The sequence below is a fragment of the Myotis myotis genome, unplaced genomic scaffold (assembly GCF_014108235.1).
Source record: "Myotis myotis isolate mMyoMyo1 unplaced genomic scaffold, mMyoMyo1.p scaffold_m19_p_17, whole genome shotgun sequence".
NCBI classification, from domain to species: domain Eukaryota; kingdom Metazoa; phylum Chordata; class Mammalia; order Chiroptera; family Vespertilionidae; genus Myotis; species Myotis myotis.
Window position 1 is genome coordinate 42,718,744 of NW_023416321.1, and position 13,227 is coordinate 42,731,970.

Below are 13,227 nucleotides of genomic sequence, written 5' to 3' on the forward strand. Positions count from 1 at the left end.
GGGAGCTTGGGTCGCTGGGGGACATGGCCACCCTGAAAACGGCCATCAGCCCCTCACCCAGGCTGGCCACACCCCCATGGGGTGAGGGTTCCCACTGGGGGGCTTGACCAGCCTGCAAACAGCCATCAGCCCCTCACCCAGGCTGACCAGGCACCCCAGTGGGACCCCCACCCTGATCCAGGACACCCTTCAAGGCAAACCAGCTAGCCCCCACCCGTGCACCAGGCCTCTATCCTATATAATAAAAGGATAATATGCAAATTGACCCTAACAACAGAACTACTGGGAATGACTGGCCATTATGACACAGTGACCACCAGGGGCAGACGCTCAATGCAGGAGCTGCCCCCTGGTGGTCATTGCGCTCTCACGGGGAGCTCAGCTCAGCCACAAGCCAGGCTGATGGCTGCCAGCACAGTGGTGGTGGTGGGAGCCTCTCCCGCCGCCTCAGCAGCGCTAAGGATATCTGACTGCAGCTTAAGCCTGCTCCCCTGGGGAGCAGGCCTAAGCCAGCAGGTGGACATCCCCCGAGAAGTCCCAGACTAAGAGAGGGCACAGGCTGGACTGTGGGCAATTTTTGTGCACTGGGCCTCTAGTAATTAAAAATTCAAAATTTTGACAGTATACTCTTAGAATTCTATTTAACAGCAAAATATTAGATACTCTGGACCTATCAGCAGATAAGGAAAGTCTGTATATACTACTGAGTGATCTTTAGCATATAGTGATGGAAAAATCAGAGAGGACATTGTATAATTCTCTAAGACAAGTAGGAATACAAATAAATGCACATATTTGCTCCATTAAGAAACCATGGAAGGATAAACCATAAAATTGAAAAAAGTTTTACCTGTAGAAAAAGGAGGGTATAGGGTTAGGGGACTAAGAAGCTAGAGGTCTTTGAATATACTTTGTTTTGTAGATTTGACTCTGGGACCATGGTAGATACTTTATATTATAAACAAAATATATTTTTAATAAAGTTATCCCTAGAAATGAAAGTGAAATTAACAGTATTCCCTTGTTAGGGTTAGTACATAGAGTAACTATCTCAAGCAATTTGAATATACATCCCTTAGAGGGCTGTTTCAAAACAAAACAAAAATACTCCAAAAAAATCTTTAGTAATCATATTGTTATTCTGAGGTTGTGTTTGTATTGTGGGTTAAGTCAAATGAGTTATGTTGAGGATATTGAGATGAGATTTTTTTTTTAGAACAGTCTCTATGCGATCTCCTCTTTCGGTCCTCAGGTGTCAGGGTTCTCTCCTGTGAGTTTTCCATTGATTATTCAGGAAGCTTTTCTGTATTTTAGTTGAGATAAGATTTTTGACATGATTAAAAGGAAATATAGATTAAGATTGCTGATAAAGTTAAATGAAAATCTGTGTTCTTGAATTGAATTGCTGGGATTAGTAGGAACACATAAGATATTTCTAAGTATATATGTAAAACTAGAGGCCCGGTGCACGGTTGGGGGGGCGGAGGGGAGTGTCCCTGAGCGCTGCCTGTGCCCTCTCACAATCCGGGACCCCTCAGGTAGGGTCCCTAGGCCTGGCCATTGATCAGGGCCTATCGGGGCTTTCCTTTCCCAGGCTGCCAGCAGCTGGACCTGCCCCCATGACTGCCACTGCTTGCCATCTGTGCAGTGCTGCGCCCCCCCCCCCCCCCCCCCCCCACCATTGGACGCTTTCCTCTGTGGGCGACAGGTGTGGGGTTCAATTGCTTGGCTGGCCTGGGCCTCCCTCTGTGGGCGGGGTCCCCAGATTGATCACTGCACAGAGGGAGTCCTCACCCACCCGCTGTAGCACCGCTGGCCCAGGGCCAGGTAGCCTGGGCCTGGTGGCCAGGGCCTCTGCTCCACGATCAATTGCCCAGCAGAGGGAGGCTCCACCCACCTGGTCAGGGCTCCAAGATTGATCAACGCGCAGAGGGTAACCTGTGCTTCCCTCTTTGGGGTGATCATGGAGCTCCCCCCCCCCCCCCCCTGCCATTGATTGCCCTGCCGGTGGCCTGAGCCTCACTCTGCAGGGCAATCGTGGGACTATGGCAGGGCCCCTTGACCAATCGCATTGCGCCTGCCTTGGCAGGCCTGGCACCAGTGCGTGTCATAGCGTGGTTGTCCAGAAGGTTGTCTGGACCGTCGTTCTGCTATTCAGTCGTTTGGTTGATTTGCATATTATGCTTTTATTATTATAGACTATTTTTATATGTATAATATATATACATTACACATAGATGAGAATTTCCTAGCTCTGTCCACTAAAAAGAACAATCGACCAATCCAGTAGCAACAAGCACTGCTTATGCCTGGATTGTGACCTCTAAATACCATTACCTACCAAAAATAACCAGGGCTTTTTTGGAAAATGGTTGATTCCAGGTCTGGGGCTTAAAATGGTTGATTCCAGGTCTGGGGCTTAAAATGTACAACATTATCTAGGAACATTTTGTCATACCAAAAAGCAAAAATTACTATGATTATGTCAAAAAGAACTCAGGATCCAAACCTGAATAAGTGCAACTCATTGAAGATGGACAGCTAACGCATCAATAACTTGATAACTTCCATGGACTGAAAAAACATAAACTATGTCGAAACCCATGACTTCATAATAACACTACTAACAGAACATTGGTCACTACTGGAAGAAGCTCAGGCATGAAAGACTCATTATTTTGGTAACTGGTAAATTAAGAGCTCCTTTTTTTCCTTTTCCTCTTATGAGCTAGATCACAAAGAATTGATAAGTGGAAGTTTCTCTTTATAGAATTTTTCCAACTAATAATCAAGGAATGGTATAATTAGAATAGCAGTATTTGCAACTCGAATTAATGGGCTTAGGCAATAATCACAAAGACTATTAACATTACAAAGAAACAGCTAGGCATTATGTATATTATGATGGAAGTACATAATACCACCCATGAAGTAGTTTTGCTTAGTAGTAATAGTAATAATACCAGACTCTGGCCAGGCCTCTAGATCTAATCACCAATTTATTGGAAATATAGAGCACGGAGGAGCAGGCATTTACAGGACAGTGGGGAAATATAAACATTGAATGGAAAACTCAGTTTTGAAGAATTATTTTTTTAATTTTTGTGTGTGATGATGGTAGAGTGGTTATTTTTTTAAGCGCTTTTAAGGATACATACTGAAATATTTACAGATAAAACAATATGTCTCAGATTTATTTCAAGGTAAGTGTGGAGAGGACAATGATATAGATGAAACAAGACTGGACATATATTGAAAATCGTTTAAGCAAGTTGATAGGTACATCTAATTCACTATGTTTATTAATCTCTCTGATTTTATATATGTTTGAATATTTTAAAATAAAAATATTTTTAATCAGCAAAAAGTCCCTTTTCTGTAATGCTGCCCTTAAAGTCTACTTTTAAAATTGATGTACTAACTTTCATTTGATTGGTATTTGGATAGTGTATTCTTTCCATCTTTTGACTTTCAATCTTTCTGTATCTATATACTTAAGGGGTGAATTTTATAAGCAGTGTTCAGTGGGTTTTTAATCTTTTCATCCACTTTGAAAATCTTGAACTCTTAATTGAAATATTTGGAACATTTACATTTAACGTGACTTCTCATATACTTGGGTTTCTCTAAACATCTGCTTCCTATTTTCCCATCTGTTCTATCCTTTTCCCTTCTCTTTTCCTGCCCTCTATAAACATTCTTTTCTTCTAGTGGTTACCCTAAGGATTACCACATGAATTCTTGACTTATCAAAGTCTAATATAAATTGGTACTACTTCCTAGATAATTGAAGGATCTTAGAACACAGTACCTTCATTTATCCCCTTCAAACATATGCTATGCTTGTCACGCATTTTTATTCTTTATATGTTTCAGCCCACAAAATATCATTATTATTGTTTTATAAAGTTAATATTCATTTATATATACTCACACTTTTTTTTAAAAATTTGCTCTTCATTCTCTCCTAAATCTCCAAGCTTCCTTCTGAGATCATTTTTTCCTTCTTCCTGAAGAACACCTTTATGCTGGCAACTCCATATGATTACACTGGGCCACGTAGGAAACTGGTACTCATGATTAATGATCATGAAACTTTGACTCAACCTTGAACGTATCTGATTTGAAAACTTACTTTGATGTACTGTGGCATAGACTCATCCATGCTGTGATAATCACCAGACCAGACAGCTCCCTATAAAATAGCATACATTTCATCTGTGACATGGCCGCAAGTGAGATGCATATCACCCCATTATCTCCATGACACATGATTTCTGGTTGTTGAATGGCTTCCCCCAAGATATATAGCATCTATAGAATATTTTTCAAGTCTGGCATGATTTAAAAATTACTTTTTTCTCTGTTAAGTCCCTATGTAAAAATAAATTCCATTTTATAAAGCAGATATGAACTCCATGACTGTTCCCCAACTTAGAAGTGAACAACAACAACAACATTAAAACAATAAAACAGAAACACAGCTAAAGCACTTCATGCCACTGGGCGGAACACTACAACCAAGAAAATTTCAGCTTGATCAGGTATTCTTCTTACATTGTCTTCGAGTGCTCGGTGTTAGGTGGAGCACAGATGGTTTGAGCACATGTTGCAGAGATCAGGCCACATCTTCGTGAAGATAAAGGATTTGTAGTGAGCCCGACTAATGCTAGAAATCTATGTTAAAAGCACTTATTTTTTTCATTGCGTTTGGCCATAGTACCACTGGAAGCCCCACTTTGAGTTCACCAAACCTTGTAGGCATCAAGTGGGTGGAGGTGATTCAACGCATTTGGTTTACATTCCCACTGACCCAACCTGATCCAACTTTCCAAGGACTAGGACCTACAACTGGTAGCAGTACCTCGCCAGTGATACTCAAAGGTCTTTAAATCTTCGTATTGCAGATGTTAGCAATGGGATAAAAAGTAAAGGAATCCGGCTATTAGGCCAGGATGTCTAGGGTGGGAGGCAGCAAAGGGAGAGCTGATAAGAATGAATGTCCATGACAAAGGGGGACAACCTGAGATATGCCAGGGCCAGGCTGAACCAGGCTGACCTCTGAGGTGGCTGATCACACCTGTAGATAAGATTCTGGCTTGGCCCCCGAACTGAATCAGTGCTGATGGAGTTTTCACCTGATTAGACTGGACTGTTATCTTTGCTCATTGTAAGGGGCCAAGGTCCACTGCCTGACGGTAATGTAATATGCAGTGCTGCCTGGGGAAGTGATCACGGAGTGGGCTAGATGGTGCTGGGTGTGAGTGCTGGTTCCATCATTTCTTCAGTTTCTTCAGCTTGTAATGGCAATGACCCCGTCCCTGCTTTTCATGATGTAGGTGGAGACATGCACAGATAAGGTGTTGAGAAGGATCAGATTTCCTCCTTCCCACCTCTCCCAGAGAGCAAAGGTCAGTGCTCACCTGCCTTCTTCCTCGTGTAAGACGTTCCACTGTGCCTGAAGCATGAGGTGGTATGCCAAGCTGGCAGCCCACACCACGCAGAAGAACACGTGTACTGCGGAGACACTCTTCCAAATGACGTTACCTGAAAGCAAATCACGGAATCACCTTCCAGAGAAAAATGGTCTGTGTGTGCTTCGCTGTTGTCTGCTTTCAGACAAAGCACTCGGGATAGGCTGAGTTTGGTTTGGTTTGGTTTTGAGGGACATCATGGAAGTTAAAGCCGTAATTATAAACTTATGTGGGCATTTATTATTTCTGTTGTCCAGCACTCCTTTTCCTGTGATGACTGCCCTTCTTTTCCTTGAAAATCCACCCTTCCCACACACCCGGCCACGTGGACCTAAGCTAGGTCAATCAATGTGTTTCATTCGTTAGTGACAGAAGTTTAGCTCAGAATCAACAGATGACAAATCAGGGCCAACAACTCAATTCTTGAGACTCCTGTGACGACATCAGGGAAGTTGGTTCTATCTTCTGTGGGACTTAGTGTAGTGAAGACATGAACTTGGCGCTGCCAGCTACCACGTGGAGCTCCAGACTGAAGTCAGTGCAATCGATGGAACTGAGAGTAGAGAAGTTTAAATTCTGAGCCCAGTGCCTGAAGCCAGCACCCTTTGCCTTGTCAGTAAAGTATCCCAGTACGTCTACTTTTTAGCTTGGAGCCCATCTGAGTTTGGTTTTTCGCCTTGCTTGCTCTGACTGGAGCCCTAACACACTTTAAAGATATAGACAGAGCCGTAGGGGCCTATACAAGGAGCCCATGTACCTGGGGACAGGAGTTTTCCCCACCCCGGTGGGGCTCAATCTTTATTATGAGGCCCTGACAACCTCTAAGCCCTACTAGTAGAAGCTGCTTTAAAGAAAGTAAAGAGTAACTTGCAGGATAATATTCCCCATTAATAAGAAAATGATGGTAAATAATGTATTTTTTCTAAGGCACTGCTTCGTAGTATAAAATTGTCCAACTTAAGGTTTGTTGAGAGTTTTTAGGGCCATAAAAGGCAAAGCAGCCCTAGCCAGTTTGGCTCAGTGGATAGAGCACTGGCCTGTGGACTGAAAGGTACCAGGTTCAATTCTGGTCAAGGGCACATGCCCAGGTTTTGGGCTCGATCCCCAGTTTGGGGCGTGCAGGAGGCAGCTGATCAATGATTCTCATCATTGATGTTTCTATCTCTCCCTCTCCCTTCCTCTCTGGAATCAATAAAAATATATATATTTTTTAACGAAGGCAAAGCAGCTACGTTTTGCCCATAATTGAGGAAGGTACCCTTTGGGCCAGTGGTTCTCAACCTTCCTAATGCCGCGACCCTTTAAAACAGTTCCTCATGTTGTGGTGACCCCCAACCATAAAATTATTTTCGTTGCTACTTCATAACTGTAATGTTGCTACTGTTATGAATCGTAATGTAAATATCTGATATGCAGGATGTATTTTTATTGTTACAAATTGAACATAATTAAAGCATAGTGATTAATCACAAAAACAATATGTAATTATATATGTGTTTTCCGATGGTCTTAGGCGACCCCTGTGAAAGGGTCGTTTGACCCCCAAAGGGGTCGCGACCCACAGGTTGAGAACCGCTACTTTGGGCACTACAAACCAGCTATTTTGAGTGAATTTCTTACATGTATACCCACTTGGGATATATATGTGTGTGTGTGTGTGTGTGTGTGTATAGTCCAAGAAGCAGGTTACAGAATAAATATATGGTAAACCTCTGGTTTTTTTTTTTTTTCATTCATTCATTAACAAGCATTTTTTTTAAGTATCTCTATTCAGTATCTAAGGTTCATACCTGTGACAAGAGGGTTAAGTCCAACAAGCAAGGTCAGCACTGCAGGAATAATATACACAACCTGTTAGCACAAAGAGAGGAAGTCACGTGGGTTAAGAAGTATGTCCAACATAGATGTTCAGAAGTACTGAAGTTAAGAAAGACATCAGTGGCCATCACAATCCACGATTTAATGTAGGTTTCAACGGTAACCTCTGTTTTTATGGCACTTACCATGTCAGGTTGTAATGTTATCTGCCTTCCTCCTAGATTGTAGGCAATACCAGGAAAGGTTTATTCATTTTTGAGCTCTAGCATTGAGCAGAGTCTGGGTCTCAAGACACACTGACCTCCTAATCTCTCCCAAGCAACATCCATGCCCAAATGGCCCTTCCCCACTTGCATTAAAGAAAATGCTCTTTGACAAGTAGGGCAGGAGGACCCATAATCAGCTAGGTGGCCCTGCTGGGTCTGGCACCATGGACCATCCAGCCCAACATTCCATCTCTGCGAGTCCACAGAAAGTTTCCTAACGGCCGATCAGATGTGCCCAACAAGATCAGGCTCTTCATCTTAGAAACTGATGATAAGTTGGTTTGCAGTTTGGAAGACTGGCCCTGAAGGGGCCCTATTTGCAAGCCTCATTCATAGCAAGCAGACTAGCCAGACCTGCTACTGCATGATGAGGGAAGAGGGCAAGTAAGGAGATGGTGGGTCTATAAGAAACGCAGTCTTTCCCAGGACAAGTAAGGAGATGCTGGGTCTATAAGAAACATGGTCTTTCCCAGGACAAGTAAGGAGATGCTGGGTCTATAAGAAACATGGTCTTTCCCAGGACAAGTAAGGAGATGCTGGGTCTATAAGAAACGTGGTCTTTCCCAGGACAAGTAAGGAGATGGTGGGTGTATAAGAAACGTGGTCTTTCCCAGGACAAGTAAGGAGATGGTGGGTGTATAAAAACATGGGTTTTCCCAGAAACGTAGTTGCTTCACTACATTAATTGCAATCCTTACGTCAGAACTTTTAGTTTATTTAGAAGTGGTCAGAGCTGTATGTTTTTAAGTGATTTGCTGACACTGAAAACATGTCTGTCTTGACCCTAGAGAGAGAGTGTCTAGACCAGCGGTTCTCAACCTGTGGGTCGCGACCCCTTTGGGGGTCGAACGACATTTCACAGGGGTCGCCTAAGACCATCGGAAAACACATACATATTGTTTTTGTGATTAATCACTATGCTTTAATTATGTCCAATTTGTAACAATGAAATTGGGGGTCACCACAACATGAGGAACTGTACTAAAGGGTCGTGGCATTAGGAAGGTTGAGAACCACTGGTCTAGATTATACTGATTCTGTTTGTCTTTCCTACTCCCTCCCTAATGATTACTGGTGTATTAGACAATGTGGAATCAGGTCATCTCTCACAGGTGGGTGGTCATGCTCCTGAGGGCTAGACCAGTGCTTCCCATACTTTAATGTGCATGTGAATTACTGGAAATCTTACTAAAATGTAGGTCTGATTCTAAGTTCTGGGGTAGGACCCAAGATTCTGCTTCTCTAATAAGCTCCCAGGGGAGGTGCTGCTGTTCCGAAGACCACGCTTAGAGCAGTGAGGGGTTGGTGTCCCCACTCTGAAAAACCTCATGGCTTAGCCAATGAGAGGGAGAGAAATTTCACACACACAGGCTGTACAGTATTTCTTTGTGCTTTCTATAAGCAATGTTTGGCAGAGATTTTTAAAATGTGCAAATATATCATGTTTTTGTGACTAACAGAGTAAAGTAAGATCTTATTTCAGTATATTGTAAACATGTGAACAAAATAACCCTTAAAATTAAGTAATGGTTTCCCATGGCCATTGTGCCATGTCAATCCTTATTTAAATTATTTTCTCTATCTTGAATGAGATAATTTTTGGAGGGCAGAGAGACTAAAAATAATTGTTTTTAGTAACAAGTAAAAACAATGCACAGTATAAATAATAACTCAGTAGAACCCATCTTAACAGTCTTTTTCTGTTGGTGGATGTTTTAAACTAAGGCATCATAATATTATTTTACAATATCTAGTTTAATTCAGCCTATCGTCATTGAGTCCCTTGGCAGTCATTCCTGATACTGCCTCCCTTGTCCCCTGGCCACTGGAAGAACGGAAAAGCCTGCTTGTTTTCCCAGCCCCTTTTGGCAGCAAGGGGTGGTCACATTCCAGCATTGAAATGGAAAGTCTCGGGGCCAAGCTGATGCTTAAAGTACTTAACAACCAACAGGCCTAGATGCTGACTAATCAGAATGGATCCCAGCCCATAAGCCATATTTGTGTGTACAAACTAAATAGCCTTGGGAAACATTTCTTCCCGGATCGAAGGGCAGAAAGCACAGGACAAACACTCCTTTTTGCTCTTGCCTTGCTGCTTCCTACATGGGATGCTCTTGTCTGGGGATGAGATGTGGGGGCCGCAGCAGCCATTCTGTAAACATGAGGGGCTATAGCGCACATTGAGGAGCAGACAAAAGAGGACGCCCAGGCCCTTGATGGTGCCGTTGACCATTAAGTAGCTGCCTCTGCACTTCTTTTCAGTGAGAAATTCTGTATTTTTATAACCCGATGCTAGTCAGGTTTTCTATTATTTCCACCTGCGTGCTTCTTGATACACGTATGCTTCATGAGTAAGATGAAGTGGGGACCATTTCATTCAAAGGGAATACTGCTGGAAGACCCCGATGTCTGTGGGGAATTCTGAGTTCACACACCCCGTACCTTATCACTCGGACCCATTTCCCCCTGATATTGTAGGGAAAAGAGCCTACGAAGGATTTGATTTCTAGTCTGTGAGGGGGAGGGGGGTGGCAAATGGACAATACTGTGTGTTCGCCGCAGTCCACAGCGCTTTCAGATGCGGGACAGCAGCTCATACTCACCACCCAGAGTGCTGCGTCTGGATCATTCACCTGGAATCCAAAACATCAGACATACGTCAGGTTCCAGTCTCAGTCATTTGTTACCTGGCAGACGCCCAGTGGGCACCGAGGACACTAAACGGGAGGAAGACACGGCCGGGCCGAGCAGATGGGCGCAGGGGCTTCTGGCTGAGCACAGCAGGCGGCCTGCACCTCCAGCCCACACATTTTTGTGAAGAACCGCAAAGGAACTCTGACACGGAGAGCCCCTAGGAGTACTGTTCCCGGCCGCCCGTCTCAAGGAACCAGGAGAGCATGAGGAGGGGCCCGCGGGGACACGAAGGCCTCGTCAGGCTCTAAGGGTTTGTTCCCAGGTCCTGAATTGGTTCGGTCTCATCCACTGGCCTGATACTGAGAAAGGCGCCGGGCCGCTCCTGCTCAGGTCCCTTCAAAGTGACACTGATCCAGCTCCTTCCGGCATGTGAGCAAGGGAGGGGCGGGCTGCGGTCATAGGAACACACACACCGTGTCTTAGGTGGGGGAGGCCAGGGGGTTCCCGAAGCACAGCACCCAATGCCCGTCCTCCACCTAAGCTCAGGCCGGCCCCGCACGGAGCCTGGAGCCCGCGCCCTATGGGACCCGCAGGCCCCTCTCCCACCGCCTTCCGCCCGCCGCCCGCCTCCGGGGCCGGGGGCTGACCTGCACCAAGGCCGCCAGCGCGAAGAAGGCGGCCATCAGCGCATTGCAGGCCCTCCACAGGGCGGGCGCCCACCCGGCCGCGGGCGCCATGGGCTGGACCGGAGCCATCGGCGGGGCGGCTAAGTCCGACCCGGCCGCGGGCGCGGGGGGCGGGGTCAGGGTGATGGGCGGGGCCTCGGGCGCCGGAGGCGGGGCCGGAGTGATGGGCGGGGCCACGGGCTCCTGGGGCGGGGGCGGGGCGGGGCAGGAGCGATGGGCGGGGCCGCGGGAGACGGACACGCCCCGCCCGGCCAGGTCCAGTGACAGGCAGGGCAGCAGGTGAGTGCACCGGTGGAGAAGCAGCGCTGCTTCATTTGTACTGGGTTCTCGCGATCGCTTCTCCCCAAAACGCAGCCTGGGGAGCTGTCGGTGTCCCCATTTCTGATGGGAAAGTGAGCCCCAGAGGGACTGGACGACTTGCCGGGCCGCGCAGCGCATTCGCGGCGGAAGGAAGTCGCATCTGACCCGGATGGGTCAGCTCCAGCGCTTGCTCTCACTCAAGCTACTTACTATATACAGTGAGAGCGATGCGCGGTGGTTGTGTGTTTTCTGGTTCCAATTTATGCCTTTCTTTCCAAAGCTCAGGAACTTTCAAAGCCCTGCAAGCATTATGGTAATTTTGGGGTGACGACAGCTACATTAGCATCTCAGACAGTTCGCAGCTTTTCTGCCGGCAGGCTCTTTATCTTCACGGTTTTTATTATAAAAGGTATTTACATGTTATACATATTTACAGTTCTTTCCCATCACCAAAACCAACAACATTTTCACATGCGTTGCTCATGAATTTCTTATGAACTAAAGACACTGAAATATTCACTGTTCCCCCCTCACTTGTTTTAGTCTTTTTCTGTTTTGTAATCTACCCTCTGATTAGTTCTTCCCCGGCTCATTTGCATATGCATAAGCCTCATGATTTTTGCTGTCCTAGAGTCTTTATCACTCCACTTGAGCAGGTGCGCCTGCCCTCTTCCTTTAACTAAGCTAACACTCTAGGAGTTTGTTCTCGGTTTCATTCCTTTCAGGGAATGCTTATTTCAGGAACACCGTGTGCTGGGTGAGGGGCAGGGACCATGAACATGGGCTTGCTGTGTGCTCTCCGGGCAGGGAGCTGCCACTCTGGCAGGCGGGCACTTGTCTACGCAATGGCCACATGGGGACAGAAGGGCTGGGCAGAGGTTGGACGGCCACAGCAGGGGCTGCCGCTGCGTGGATTTGGAAAAGGCTCCTTACGGAGTTCCACCGTTAAATCCGTCCTGGGACAGGGACAACTCAAAGCACCCTCACTGTCCAGTTCCTAATCTGAAAAAAACAGGAGAGGGTGAGTTTGACCCTCTGTCAACTGAAGTCCTAACCTCAACTACCTCAGAATGTAACTATTTGGTGACAGGATCTTAAAGGAGGTAATTAGGTTAGAATGAGGTCACTAGGGTGGGCCTCAATCCAATATGACTGGTTGTGGGAAGCCACCTATTGTCTTCATTAGCAGAGAGGTGTGGACAAGGAACCCAGAAGGCTGGTGACCCTTGAAGCCCTGGCAAAGGTCAGGGCTGTGCACCCACTGTAAGTCCAGACAATGGTAGCTGAAGCAACTTCCCCATTTATTATTATGTAAAATAAATCCTTGCTAAAGGGCAAGTCTGCCTGTTACTGGAAATTGCCTGCCTAAGGGCTATGGGTGTATCCCAGACCAATAAAAGGTTGGCGAGGCCTGAGCACCAGTGGAAGTCCTTCCCCTTGAGTTGGACTTACCCGCCTGGCCCCCCAGTATTTCCAAATTATCTCTTGTCTCTTCTCTTTCATTTGTGTGCGGCTCCTCTCCAGATCCTGAACCCTGAACCACGCGGGGCATGGGGGAACAAACTTTACACAACTGGTGTGCTCGTAAGAGTAGGAGATGTGGACACAGACGTGCCCAGAGGAAAGACCATGTGAGCACACAGCAAGAAGACATCCATCCACAAGCCAGGGAGAGAGGCCTCAGAAGAAACTAACCCCGCTGACACTTTGATCTTGGACTTCCAGCCTTCAGAACTATAGTCAGAAAAGAGATGTCTATTAAGCACCCCCACCCCCACCCTCTGTAGTACTTGGTATGACAGCTCGAGCAAAAGAATACAGGGAGTGCTTATATTTGCTCTGCCAACCAACGAGTGGTGTGGGTGGCAAGGAAAGAGTGGTGTGAAAATGCTTTATAAATTACCGTGTGCCATATGACCACTGTGGGCGGAGTGTCACCATTTTCCTGTTCTTTGGGACCTTTGGGGTCACTGTGTGGACATTTGTTGTATTTGCCTGTGCAGAGTTCATCCCCCCTTCTTCTAGGGTCAGCCTCCCAATTACTGTGAA

At 46.0% G+C, this 13,227-nt stretch overlaps 1 protein-coding gene across 3 annotated transcripts in view; it reads right to left on the reverse strand.

The window, feature by feature from the left end:
* Positions 1 to 10,986, reverse strand: part of TMEM220 (transmembrane protein 220) — a 16,755-nt gene extending 5,769 nt beyond the window's left edge. The window contains exons 1-5 of one of the 3 annotated variants that reach the window (XM_036341641.1): positions 10,840 to 10,986; positions 10,162 to 10,191; positions 7,265 to 7,325; positions 5,424 to 5,547; positions 4,136 to 4,195 (exon numbers count right to left, since the gene is read on the reverse strand). In XM_036341641.1, the coding sequence (XP_036197534.1) occupies positions 4,136 to 4,195; positions 5,424 to 5,547; positions 7,265 to 7,325; positions 10,162 to 10,191; positions 10,840 to 10,947 (383 nt within the window). In that variant the 5' untranslated portion in view covers positions 10,948 to 10,986. The remainder of the gene's footprint in view (positions 1 to 4,135; positions 4,196 to 5,423; positions 5,548 to 7,264; positions 7,326 to 10,161; positions 10,192 to 10,839) is intronic. The other 2 variants (XM_036341642.1, XM_036341643.1) reach the window with 2 other exon arrangements.
* Between the last annotated feature and the right edge of the window lie 2,241 nt (positions 10,987 to 13,227).